This window comes from Nothoprocta perdicaria, unplaced genomic scaffold (genome assembly GCF_003342845.1).
Source record: "Nothoprocta perdicaria isolate Ctin4 unplaced genomic scaffold, notPer1 scaffold_2, whole genome shotgun sequence".
Classification (NCBI taxonomy): domain Eukaryota; kingdom Metazoa; phylum Chordata; class Aves; order Tinamiformes; family Tinamidae; genus Nothoprocta; species Nothoprocta perdicaria.
Genome location: NW_020455204.1, coordinates 770,674 through 781,651, shown reverse-complemented (window position 1 = coordinate 781,651; position 10,978 = coordinate 770,674). Strand labels below are relative to the sequence as shown.

Here is a 10,978-nt window from a genome sequence, read left to right as displayed (position 1 = left end):
GAACCATTGCACTAGACCCAGCTCTACTGAGCCGCTCGGGATACTGCAACAAGGCTGGTGAGCAGCCCCGCGGCCGCTGCTGCAGCTTTGCCCCGCTCGTGTTATTGCCGACGTGCTCTTCCCCACAGGAGGACACGGGCTGGGATCATTGGCACAGTTGCTGGCACTTAGCAGGCACCAGACAGGAGCAACGGAGAGGGCCTGCGGGGTCCCTCCTGAGACGCTTCCTCTGGGAAGGCTGCGACGTGGCAGCGGTTGTGTTTGGTTTGGGATAACACGGACGGGCAGTGCAGAGGAGAGACATCGCTGTATTCACTTAGGAAAACAGGAACACAAGGAAAAGAACTGTGGAGGTGCCACAGCCCGGCTCACAGGGACTTCATACTTGCTGCTGGTGCATACTTCCTCCGGCAGGAAGGATCCAGCTCCAGCCCCGCGCACGGAAAAGCGGAAAGCTGCTGCTTCCACTGCACATTTGGCCCCCAGGACACAGGGTGCTGCACAGTATCTTACAGACATCAACTCGGCTGACAGAGGCTGTTACTGAAGAACTAATCCCTAAACGGGATGCGCTGGATTTCTTACAGCTCCCTATCCCAGCTTAAGGAAGCCCTTATCAGTGACAGCGTGAGACGTCGGTTGCAAAAAAGTAGATTACTGCAAGACACACGTATGATTGACAAAAAAATCCAGCCATTAAAAAAAAAAAGTCTTTACCAGAAATTCCACAGTGGAAAAGTTGTATTTCTGTTCTCAGGAAGAGAAATGCTACAGAACTATTAACAATAACACAGTGCCTCCCAGTCTACTGTAAAATCAAAATGACCTTGTGGGTGATTATATCACTAATTTTGCCTAGAAAGACTGCTACAAAACATCAAGTTTCACACTTATTTCAGCCATGCAAGTTTCAAACCTGCTACTAAAATAATTGTGTTTGATGCACGGATTAAGTTATGAAAGCAGTAATGGGCTTGCTCTGCTTAGTGTTGAGCTCAATTCCGATTCCACAAGAATCCTGAACTTTCTAGATTTTAGGCTTTTTTTTTGGTATTTTTATAGTGTGCATCACTGCTGAAGGTCTTTAATCTGCTGCTGTTCTGACATTTTTCAGCCTAATCGATTACATAGATGAATCTAAGTGTTTTTAACTGAGCTGACAACTGGCACTGCCACTTTGCCATTAGTCTAGTCATTGTGAAGCTGTCATCTCCGAGAACTTCCAAGGTGGGATAAGAATAAGGCAAATATAGAACCTGGAAGTCTCAGAAATAATATGAAATCAGAGTTTGTTTGCTGCAGCACAGAGCAGGAGTACTTTTGGTTACGAAAATATACTTTTTTTTTTTTTTCCTGAGACCACACTGGCCCAGAACACTTGGTCAGAAACAACCATGATGTTCATATCGGCTTGTACAGCAACGTAGTCACGTATTTCTTCTTGTAACGATGTGTAGCACTAAGCACCATCACTCCGTCCTATGAGAGATGGGAAACAAGGGGACCTATTACATGGCTATCCGAAAGGTTCATGTGTGAGGAAGAACAGGCCTTGGCCCCTCACCTTGATAGAAAGTGCGTAGAGGTGGTTCAGCATTACGTGGTTGGGTTCAGGGAGCAACGCTGGATCACACTGGGGAGGAAAAAGGAAAGGGGGGCCATGAGATTGTGGAAATAACAGGCAAAAACCAGCAAGAACTCACAATTTATCATCACAGATGATGGGTGATAACCACTGCCAATAACTGTGTGGTGATACCCTCAAATACTGCCTCTTGCACCGAGTCCATCAACAAACACAGATGCAACTAAGATCCTCTCAGTGCGGGACCCTTTGAGACCATGAAACAGACCTCAGCTATTTCCTACCTGCTTTTGACAATTTCAGCACAGTTTAGTGGTGTTGCAGTGGGAAGATCTGGTTTTCTGGGAGCCAAGTAACAACTCAGTTCTCATTTTGAAACAGGTCAGGTAGAGAGAAATTTACTACAGGTGGACCCATCTGGACTTGTGTAATAGGCAATTTATGAACATGGCAATTATTCCATGTTTCTCCTTGACTGTACACAGATTTTCCATCTCTGCCCACATTCTCAAGGACCTTATTCAGCAAAGGAAACTGATGTACTCACAGAAATGCCCGTGTCCTTATTCAGGATGACCTGCAGCAGGTGAGGGGGAAGAATGGGTGGAGATTTGAAGCGCTCCTCTGCCTTACAGACATAAGGTTCCTGGTGGTATGGTCCTGGGGGCGAACTTGACAGCTCTGCCAGAGAGACAATAAATATTTATTCTTAAAATAGTCTGGAAGAATATCTGCTCTTTAAAGATCCTCCAAGCAGATTCTCACACCCAGGAACTTGCGACCAAAAGAAGTTAATAGCGTGTGAAAGAACTGTAGCAGCTGATGCATTGAGGATCACTCACTGCATGAGGAGAGTAACAACAGTCTGCGAGAGCCTTAAAAGAAAGACATTTTAGACATTTTAGACATCCCAGGCCTGTCAGCCTTGAGACCAGCTGCAAAGATGTGCAAGGCAGGGCTCTGAGTGCTCCAGAATTTCATCAGTATCATCTCCACCCAGCGCTTCGCCAGCAAACACTTAGTACTAAACATTGCTCCACAATATTATCTGCAAGGGAATGCTAAGCACAAAAACATGAGATGCAAGAGTAAAAAGCAGGTATTATTCCAGTAGAGGGACAGAAAGAGCTGTTCAGGGTAGAAAGCAAGATAACAGAGGGTTGTTATTGCACTTATGGGACAGGATCTACTAGGCTCCTCCATTGCTTCTTGCAATCCCAGTCTCACAAATCCCACTCTTTCCCCAAAAATCTTTGTCCAGGGGCAAAGTATAGAGTAAAAATCAACTGAAGGCACCTTCTGCCTCCGATAAAAAGGTATTCTAAGAAGAAGACAAGATGCTACTTCAATCGTGGTTTGAGTGTCTGCAAAGGCCTATGAAGAACAGAGACCCAAGTGGATCTGAGATGATCCAAGGTAAATCTTGCCTCTTTTCCTATAACTTTGTCAAAATGTTCTGCTCAAAGATATGGTTTACTTATACTAAACTGACAGGATATGAGGCACTCCTCAGCCTGTGGCAGCATGACTAAAATGCATCTCATTTGTATTTCTTATCGGGCGTTTTTTGATCTGCTGAGGCCATTTCTTAGCAAAGGAAAATGGTATTAGGAGGAATTTAGGCTGTCAACATTGGCTTGATGTTTTAAGGTAGAGACAGATCCTCTGAATGTACTAAAAGCAGCCATTTCACATTGCAGGGACAAATGAATTGCAATTAAGCGCTCATGGCTTCCTCCTAATCACATCTTTAATGACCTGCAATGCTTGGCCAAAGGCTCTTCTGCCTTCTTCCTCTGTTCAGATATGCTGCCTGCACACGTCTACAGAGCCTGTCAAAAGCAGAGAATAATCTGTCCTGGAGCTTTAACTCAAGACAAAAATGAAGAGGGAAATTTTTAACAGCTCTAACAGGTGTAATATAAGATTACCAGTAGCTTCATACCAGACATGTCTGAACATTTTTGGGAGTCCACCATCAAAGCATCGAATACTTCAAAGTCGGTTTTCTTCACCTGAATGATGTTGTTGACAGTTCCTAGCTGGCTGGTTACTACTGGCTAGGAGGAAACAGGAGACAAAAGTCACCACAAAAGAAGCTTGCAGGACTAGTAGGATTTTTAAAAACTATGCAGTTGGTATTAACAATGAGATTCATTCCTTTCAAGGTATATTAGCACCAGATATGAAAGAGTTCACCATTGCAGAATTAGCATTATGTTAAAAGGTGGGTACAGGATTTGGGACTGGGTAGGGGGGATTTCTATCAGCTGAGCCTGCTGAGTCTACGGAGTCTTGGGTTATAGAAAATCTTGGGTTACAGCTGAAGCTAGATTAGGTCTGGCCTAAAGTTAATGATTAGCCCAGAAGGGCTTTCAGAGGCAGGTAAGATCTAGACGATCTGAAGCCGTACAGGCAGTTGCATGAATTTTACTCTTAAAGCTAAAGTCCAAGGCAGAGGGTCTAAAAGCTCAATTTAGTACGTGATTCTGCAAAGTTTGCAAAAGCAGCCAAAAGCCTGGAACCAGCAGCTGTGAATGGCTAATTCTGATGCAGGTAGGGCTGCAGGGCAAGCTGTGGATTATTTACAGCAGAGGAAGGGAAAATGCCCTGGTGCCTGCAGGACTTTATGGCGCAATTGATGCACTATGGATAGATCCAGAGCAGCAATAGCAATATTCTGGCATAGAAAGCAAGAGAGACAGAGATTTCAGCTGTCAGCAATGCTACAGTGTTCTCAAAGTCAGCTGGGCACCAGGAAGAGAAAAGCTCACCATCACTCATAAACCAATACCCAGTGCACCTTTGTCACCTATTTCTTACAGAAGGCTCCTGTCATTTCAGGCTCTCAGTCAGGTGCCACCGCCTAAGCCAGCTGGGATCAGAAACATCTATCTCTGTAGACTAAACAGTCAGTTGCTGCTGTTAACAAATGCTTTCTCTTTGAAAAGGCCACTTACTGGTGCAGAATAACATCCAGCTTCCCTTTTTCATCAATCAGTAAACCTATTAAATATCAAAGAAAACATTACCTCTGAAGGATCATGTGTCCACTGCCCATCCACGAAGAACTTATACTGGTGCTCTCCTTCTGGCAGGTCCAGGATTGCCACAAAGTTATTGTGACTGGAATTTTAAGACAATCACCCATGAAATATTCCGAAAAGTGCATCAATCTCTGTGACAAACACCATGACATAGAATATGAATCTCCTTAACAGGCAGAATGTCAATATGGCAACACCGGGTTTAAGAGAATCTCTTGTGTAATATAAAGGAAAAGAATAAGATTATAGTTAATGTAACACACAAGTCCTAATATATTTAATATTAATACTGATACCCCTGGCATCATAAAGGAACTAGTGTGGAACTTTCATAAAATCTCTCTGACATTTTCATTTTACTTGTCAGTACATAAGACCTCATTTTGTCATCAATGCTTTTGTTGATGGAAAAAAAAGGATTAATTTTTCTTGCTTTCCAATATTTGTCATCACAAATTGCATTTTACGGGTGCCAGTGAAGTGAATAAACAATGACTGGAAGATGAAAGCATCAGTTCTGTCGCTTTGACATTCTTTGGGTTTGAATAGCTGTTGTTTGGTAATTTTAACATCCTTGTGCTGTGAACTTTTCAGTTCTCTGGAACTCTTTAGTGCCTTCTCAAAGACACTCAGAGAGAGACAGTGCCGTGTGAGCCATCCCCACAGGCCAGGCAATACCACCACTTCTCTTCTTAGGTAAGGAGTGCCAGCCTACACCACCACAGAGCTGGATTTGAGAATTCAGCAGGGAATAATTAACTCTTTTCTACTTCAGCCTGTTTGATTCAGTTCTGCTAGTTTTTTTTCAGCCTATAAAGAGATCCAGGTATCTCCTTTCTTAAAACAGTAAAAGAGAAACAGATTCCTGCTTCTCTCCTCAAGACCTTGATATGAAAGTGGCAACATTAAGCACCACCTTTCTCACTGCACTCATCATTCCCAGTGCTCAGGGACTGCTTTACATTACTGATGCCGCAGAAGTTTATTACCTCCTTGTCAGAGGAATTTTACTCCAGTTGTTGAAGGAGCCAGATAAATAAACTTCTTTCCCTCCTCCAGTCCAACGGAAGACTGTTGGTCGAGCTTGAGTGGGCGTTTTATCACTGACTTCCAGATCTTGTTGCCAGGCTAGGAACTCTTCTTTATCCAGCGGCGCCTAGGAACACATCTTGATCAAGAATAGTTCACAACTGGCACACTCAGATAATCCATATTTCCCTAAAGGCAAACCAGCACTACCTTCATCTCCTCTGCATGGAACAGGTCTGCATCTTCAGGACTATCCATCAAGATTTTTGGCCTGTCACCCTCTTTCGTACTGATGGCTCCTCCTGAGTTGTCACCTCGGGTTGCCTTATGCCCATGACGCTCTAGGCCTGCTCGCTCGCTGCTTGTGTTCCCCATTTTCAAAGCTCTAAGAGGAGGAAAAGGCAAATTAGCACCTGTATTTTTAAGTCAGAACAGCAGGAGGCAGAGAGCAGACCTGTCAGGAAACTCAGACTCTGAATTGAAGACAAGTGATTACTTCATCCTGCAAGTATCTTAAAACTATGACCGTGCTCGCAACAAAGAGCAGCTTTATCAGTGCCTGTTTCCCAGAGATATTCAGTGAGAGTCTCAAGCTGGAGTTTTAGAAGTTTTGCTTGGCTACACACTGTTGTTTCCTGCCCCATAGTGAGGAAACCTCACAAAACCGGGCACGGGAGAGCCGCCGTTTCGCAGCTGCCTGCGGAGAGCAGAAGCCCTTTTTTTTAAAAAACTCTCTATTCCTGACAGAAGCTGAGCATGAAATTAAAACACCATGACAAGGATGTGGAGGAGCGGAGATGAGGAGGCGGGAAGGGGGGTTGTTGCGAGTCGCGCCTGTCCCTGCAGGCGCCGCAGGCCGCGCGGCCCCGGCCTGTCCCGGGCCCCGAGTGCCCCGCTCCGTCCCGGCCACGGGGCCTCACCGGGGACTCACCGGCCTGCCCCGCGCGCGCTGGCCCTGCCGCCGCCACCGCTGCGCTTCCGCTTCCGTCCCGCCGCACGGCGCGCGGCTCGGGCGCCCGCGCGGCCCCGCGCGCACGTTCCGGCCGCCCCGCGCGGCCCGTCGCCCCGAGCCCGTCTCCTTGGCCTCCTCCTGCTCCCACTTGTCACCACCCTCAGAACAGGCTGCTTGGCCACCACCACCCCCACATCCTGATAGCGCCGTCCTGTCCGCCAGGTCCCACCACCACCCCTGCCACCTCGCCATGTCCTGCTAACACTCAGTGCCTGACCCTGTGTCCCACAGCCGCCCAGTGCTCTGCCCCATATCCCACCACGACCTGTATCCCACACCATCCTGTGTCCCAGCACTGTCCCCGTGTCCCACAACCCTCCCTATGTCCCATCATCACCCTGTGTACCACCACCACGTGTCCCACCTCCATCCCACCTCCCAACATCACAACTTCATGTCCCACCAAACGCCATGTTCTGCCACCACCCTGCGTCCCACCACGACAACACCACATGCTGCAACACCAGCCTGTGTGCCATCACCAACCACCAATCCATGTCCCACAACGACCTTGTGTCCCACAACCACTCCGTGTCCCACCTTCACTGTGTACCACGACCACCTCGCTGCCCTGTATCCTGCTGTCAACCCCCACTGCTGCCCCATATCCCACCACCGCCCCATGTCTTGCCACCAACTCATGTCCTACCCAACCTCATGTACCAAGACCACCCTTTGTAACACCACCACCCCATGTCACAAGACCAGCCTATGCCCTGTTGCCACCCTGTGTGCTGCGACCACTCTGTGTTCCACCACCACCGGCACCCAATCTGGTGTCCCAGCACTGCCATATGGTGTCCACAGGGAACTGCGGTGTGTGTTCCACGACCAACTCATGTCCTACCACCACCCCGTGTCCCACCACCACACCATGTCACCATTGCCTCATGATTCACTATTATCCGGTGCCCCAACAGCACCCTGTGTCCCAACATCATCCTGTATCCTACAAGTACTCCATGTCCCACCACCACGACAAGTCCCATCACCACCTTATGACCTCTCCACCAACCTGTCTCCTAATGGAAACCTGTGTTCAGTTGCCACCCCTTGTCCACCACCACCTTGTGTCCCACTCTTAGCCTGTATTCCACCATCACCCTGTGTTGCACCACCACCTTGTGTCCAGGCAGCAGCTTGTATCCCACAATGATCTTATGTATGGTGACCACCACTACCTGCATTCTAATCACCACACCATTTCACACTACCACATCATGTTCCACCACCATTCTGTGTTCCACCAGCACATTGGGGAACACGGGCTAATGGTGGAATATGGGGTGGCCGTGATACACAGTGTGGTGGAGGGACCTGGAATAGAGGTGGAACATGAGTTGGTGGTGGAACATGGAATGACTGTGGAACAATGGGTTGTATTAGTACATAGGGTGGTGGTGGGACACAGCGTGGTGTTTGAATAGGGGGTGGTTATGGGACACAACGTGGTTGTGGAGAGTGTGGTGGTGGGACATTGGGTGATGATGGGACATGGAACCAAGTTGGGACATAGGGTGGTGGTGTGACATGGGCTGGTGGTCGAACACAGGGTGATGATGGCACACGTGCTGATGTTGAAACATCAAGTGACAGTGAGACACGAGGTAGTGGTAGGACATAAAGGGTTGTGGGACACTTGGTGGTGAGAGATGAGGTGGTGATATGATGAGGGGTGGCGGTGGGACATGGTGAGGGTCACGATCGGACATGTGATGGTGGAGGGATATGGATTGATGATGAGATATAGGGTGGTGGTGGGACACAGCTTGGTAGTGGGACATGGAGTGGTGGTGGGGTAGGGGGTGGTGGTGGGGCATTGGGTGGTGGTGGAAATAAAATGGTGGTGGGGCACGGGATGATGTTGGGACATAGAGTGGTGGTGGGATGTGGCATTTCTGGTGCATGTGGTGGTGGTGGAACACAATGTGTTGGTGGGACACAAGGTGGTGAGGTGACAGAGGGTGGTTATGGGATGTATGGTGGTGGCAGCATGTCAAGTGATTGTGGGACTACCGTACAAGGAGCGACTGAGTTGGGCCTGTTTCCTCTGGAGAAGTGAAGATTCAGAGGAGATCTGATCACTATGTATAAGTACATGAAGGCAGAATGTAGCGAGGAAGGGGCCAAGCTCTTCTCAGTGGTGGCCAGTGACAAGACAAGGAGCAATGGATATAAGTTGAAATACAGGAAGTTCCATCTGCATGTGAGGAAGAACTTCTTCACTGTGAGGGTGACAGAGCCATGGAAGAGACTGTCCGAGGAGGTTGTGGAGTCTCCTTCTCTGGAGGTCTTCAAAACCTGCCTGGATGCTGCCCTGTGCCACATGCTGTAGGTGACCCTGTGTGTGCAGGGGAGTTGGACTGGATGTTCTCTAGAGGTCCCTTCCAACTGTAAGGTTTCTATGATTCTATGATCCCATGTGCCACTGGGACCACCCCAAGTCCCATCACTGCTGTGTCCCACAACCACTCTGTGTCCTACTGCCACCACATATCCCACCACCACACCATGACCCATCACCACCTCATGAAACACCATCACCCCAAATGCCAGCACCACGCAATGTCCCAACACCACACAAAGAACCACCACTCTGTCATGACCCACCACCCCATGCCCCAACACCAGCCCATGTGCCACCACCACTACCCTTTGTCCCACCAACACCCCATGTCCCACCACCACATGTACCATGAATGCCATTTGTCCTACTAGCACCCTGTCCCACCATCATCCCATATCCCACCACTACCTCGTATCACTCTACCACCTGTCACCCTCACTGTCAAGGAGTGTTTCCTTAAGTTCCTGCGGAACTTTTGGTGACTCAGCTTGTGGCCGTTTTCTCTAGTCCTGTCGCTGGTCACCACTGAAAAGAGCGCCCTCTTCCCCCCCATCACTGCCTCCCTTGAGGTATTTATAGACACTGATGAGGTCGCCCCTCGGCCTTCTCTTCTCCAGGCTGAACAGGCCCAGCTCCTTCAGCCTTTGCTCACAGGGCAGATGTTCGAGGCCCCTGATCATCCTCGTAACCCTGCGCTGGACTCTCTCCAGCAGCTCCACATCCCTCTTGTACTGGGGAGCCCAGAGCTGGACACAGTCTCCAGATGTGACCTCACCAGGCCTGTGTATAGGGGCACAAGTAGAAGGACGTCTGTGAGCCCAAGCTGTGTCCTGCGACCTGCTGCTGTGTTGTGGCGCTGGGCGGATTGAAGGTGCTGGCTCCGGTGGCAGGTTTTAAGGAGGAGCTGTGCTTGTTTCGTCTTTCGAGGCGGCCTCCGCCGGCCCTCGCCACGTGTGGCGGGGCTGCGGGAGGAATGTGGGTGGGCAGCCTTACCCAGCGCCCCAGAAGAGCAACACGGCTATAAAACACAGCTGCTGCTCTCGTTATATTTAACACCCTCTTAAGCTCTTTGTCTCCCAACGTGCCTGTTTCATCTCTCCAATTCTTTTCTGCTTTGCCATGGTGTAACTCGTCAGAGCCACCGATCAGGAATAAACAACAGGACAAGGTTGCTAGCAGCTCACGAGGACACAGCACGTCGTCTGTAGGCGGTCTGAGCCTCACCTTGCATTTATACTGCTTTCAGGGTAAGGTTTCAGTTCCTCTGTACATTGTGATGATCCATCCATCCACAGTGTGTTCCCTCACCGCCAAGTGTGAGCAGCAGTCAGCCTCTGTGCCCTGTTATGAGTTGCTGGGTCCCCATGATTTATGAAGGCTGAATCATATCACTACACAGATGACAAATCTTATGTGGGAGCTGGCCAATGTGGCCCACTAAATCACCATCCCTGCACTGGAGTATTGTTTTCCCCAGTCAGCTCAAGTGGGAGCCCTTACAGCTGTCCAAGCAGGAGATGTGGGAAGCAGGAGCTTAGCTGCAGACATGCCGCGAGGGCCTGGCAGAGCTCCTGCCCCCGAGGGTTTTTGGCAATCCTGGTGTTTTGCTCCAGCCTTTTAGTGCATCTGTGATTCCTGACTCCTTCCATGCTCTGCAACCTGATGGCAGAAAACTGTTCCTCTTCTGCTCCATGCAGTACCACAGAATCACAGAATAGAATCACAGAATATTCAAGGTTGGAAGGGACCTCTAGAGATCATCTAGTCCAACCTTCCTGCTCCAGCAGGCACACCTAGAGCATGTGGCACAGGGTGGCATCCAAGCGGGTTTTGAAGACCTCCAGAGAAGAAGACTCCACAACCTCCCTGGGCAGCCTGTTCCAGTGCTCTGTCACCCTCATATTAAAGAAGTTCTTCCTCACCTGGAGGTGGAACTTCCTGTGTTTCAGCTTATCTCC

General features: G+C 49.0%; 1 protein-coding gene across 1 annotated transcript; it reads right to left on the bottom strand.

The window, feature by feature from the left end:
- Positions 1–96: 96 nt before the first annotated feature.
- On the bottom strand, positions 97–6,041 carry PRKAB1 (protein kinase AMP-activated non-catalytic subunit beta 1). Its single transcript, XM_026037793.1, has 7 exons — positions 5,872–6,041; positions 5,622–5,788; positions 4,618–4,711; positions 3,531–3,645; positions 2,133–2,266; positions 1,565–1,633; positions 97–1,479 (listed from the first exon to the last, which is right to left on the bottom strand). Exons 1-7 carry the CDS (start codon positions 6,034–6,036, stop codon positions 1,402–1,404), a joined length of 822 nt encoding a protein of 273 aa, XP_025893578.1. The 5' UTR covers positions 6,037–6,041; the 3' UTR covers positions 97–1,401.
- Between the last annotated feature and the right edge of the window lie 4,937 nt (positions 6,042–10,978).

Bases quoted from the DNA above. Each gene is read 5' to 3' on its own strand.
- PRKAB1 (XM_026037793.1), bottom strand. From the start codon at position 6,036: ATGGGGAACACAAGCAGCGAGCGAGCAGGCCTAGAGCGTCATGGGCAT. The intron at 4,712-5,621 runs GTAATAAACTTC...TTAAAATTCCAG, and splicing joins AAAATTCCTCTGACAAGGAG to TCACAATAACTTTGTGGCAA. The intron at 2,267-3,530 runs GTATGAAGCTAC...TCTCTCTGGCAG, and splicing joins AAAATGTTCAGACATGTCTG to AGCTGTCAAGTTCGCCCCCA.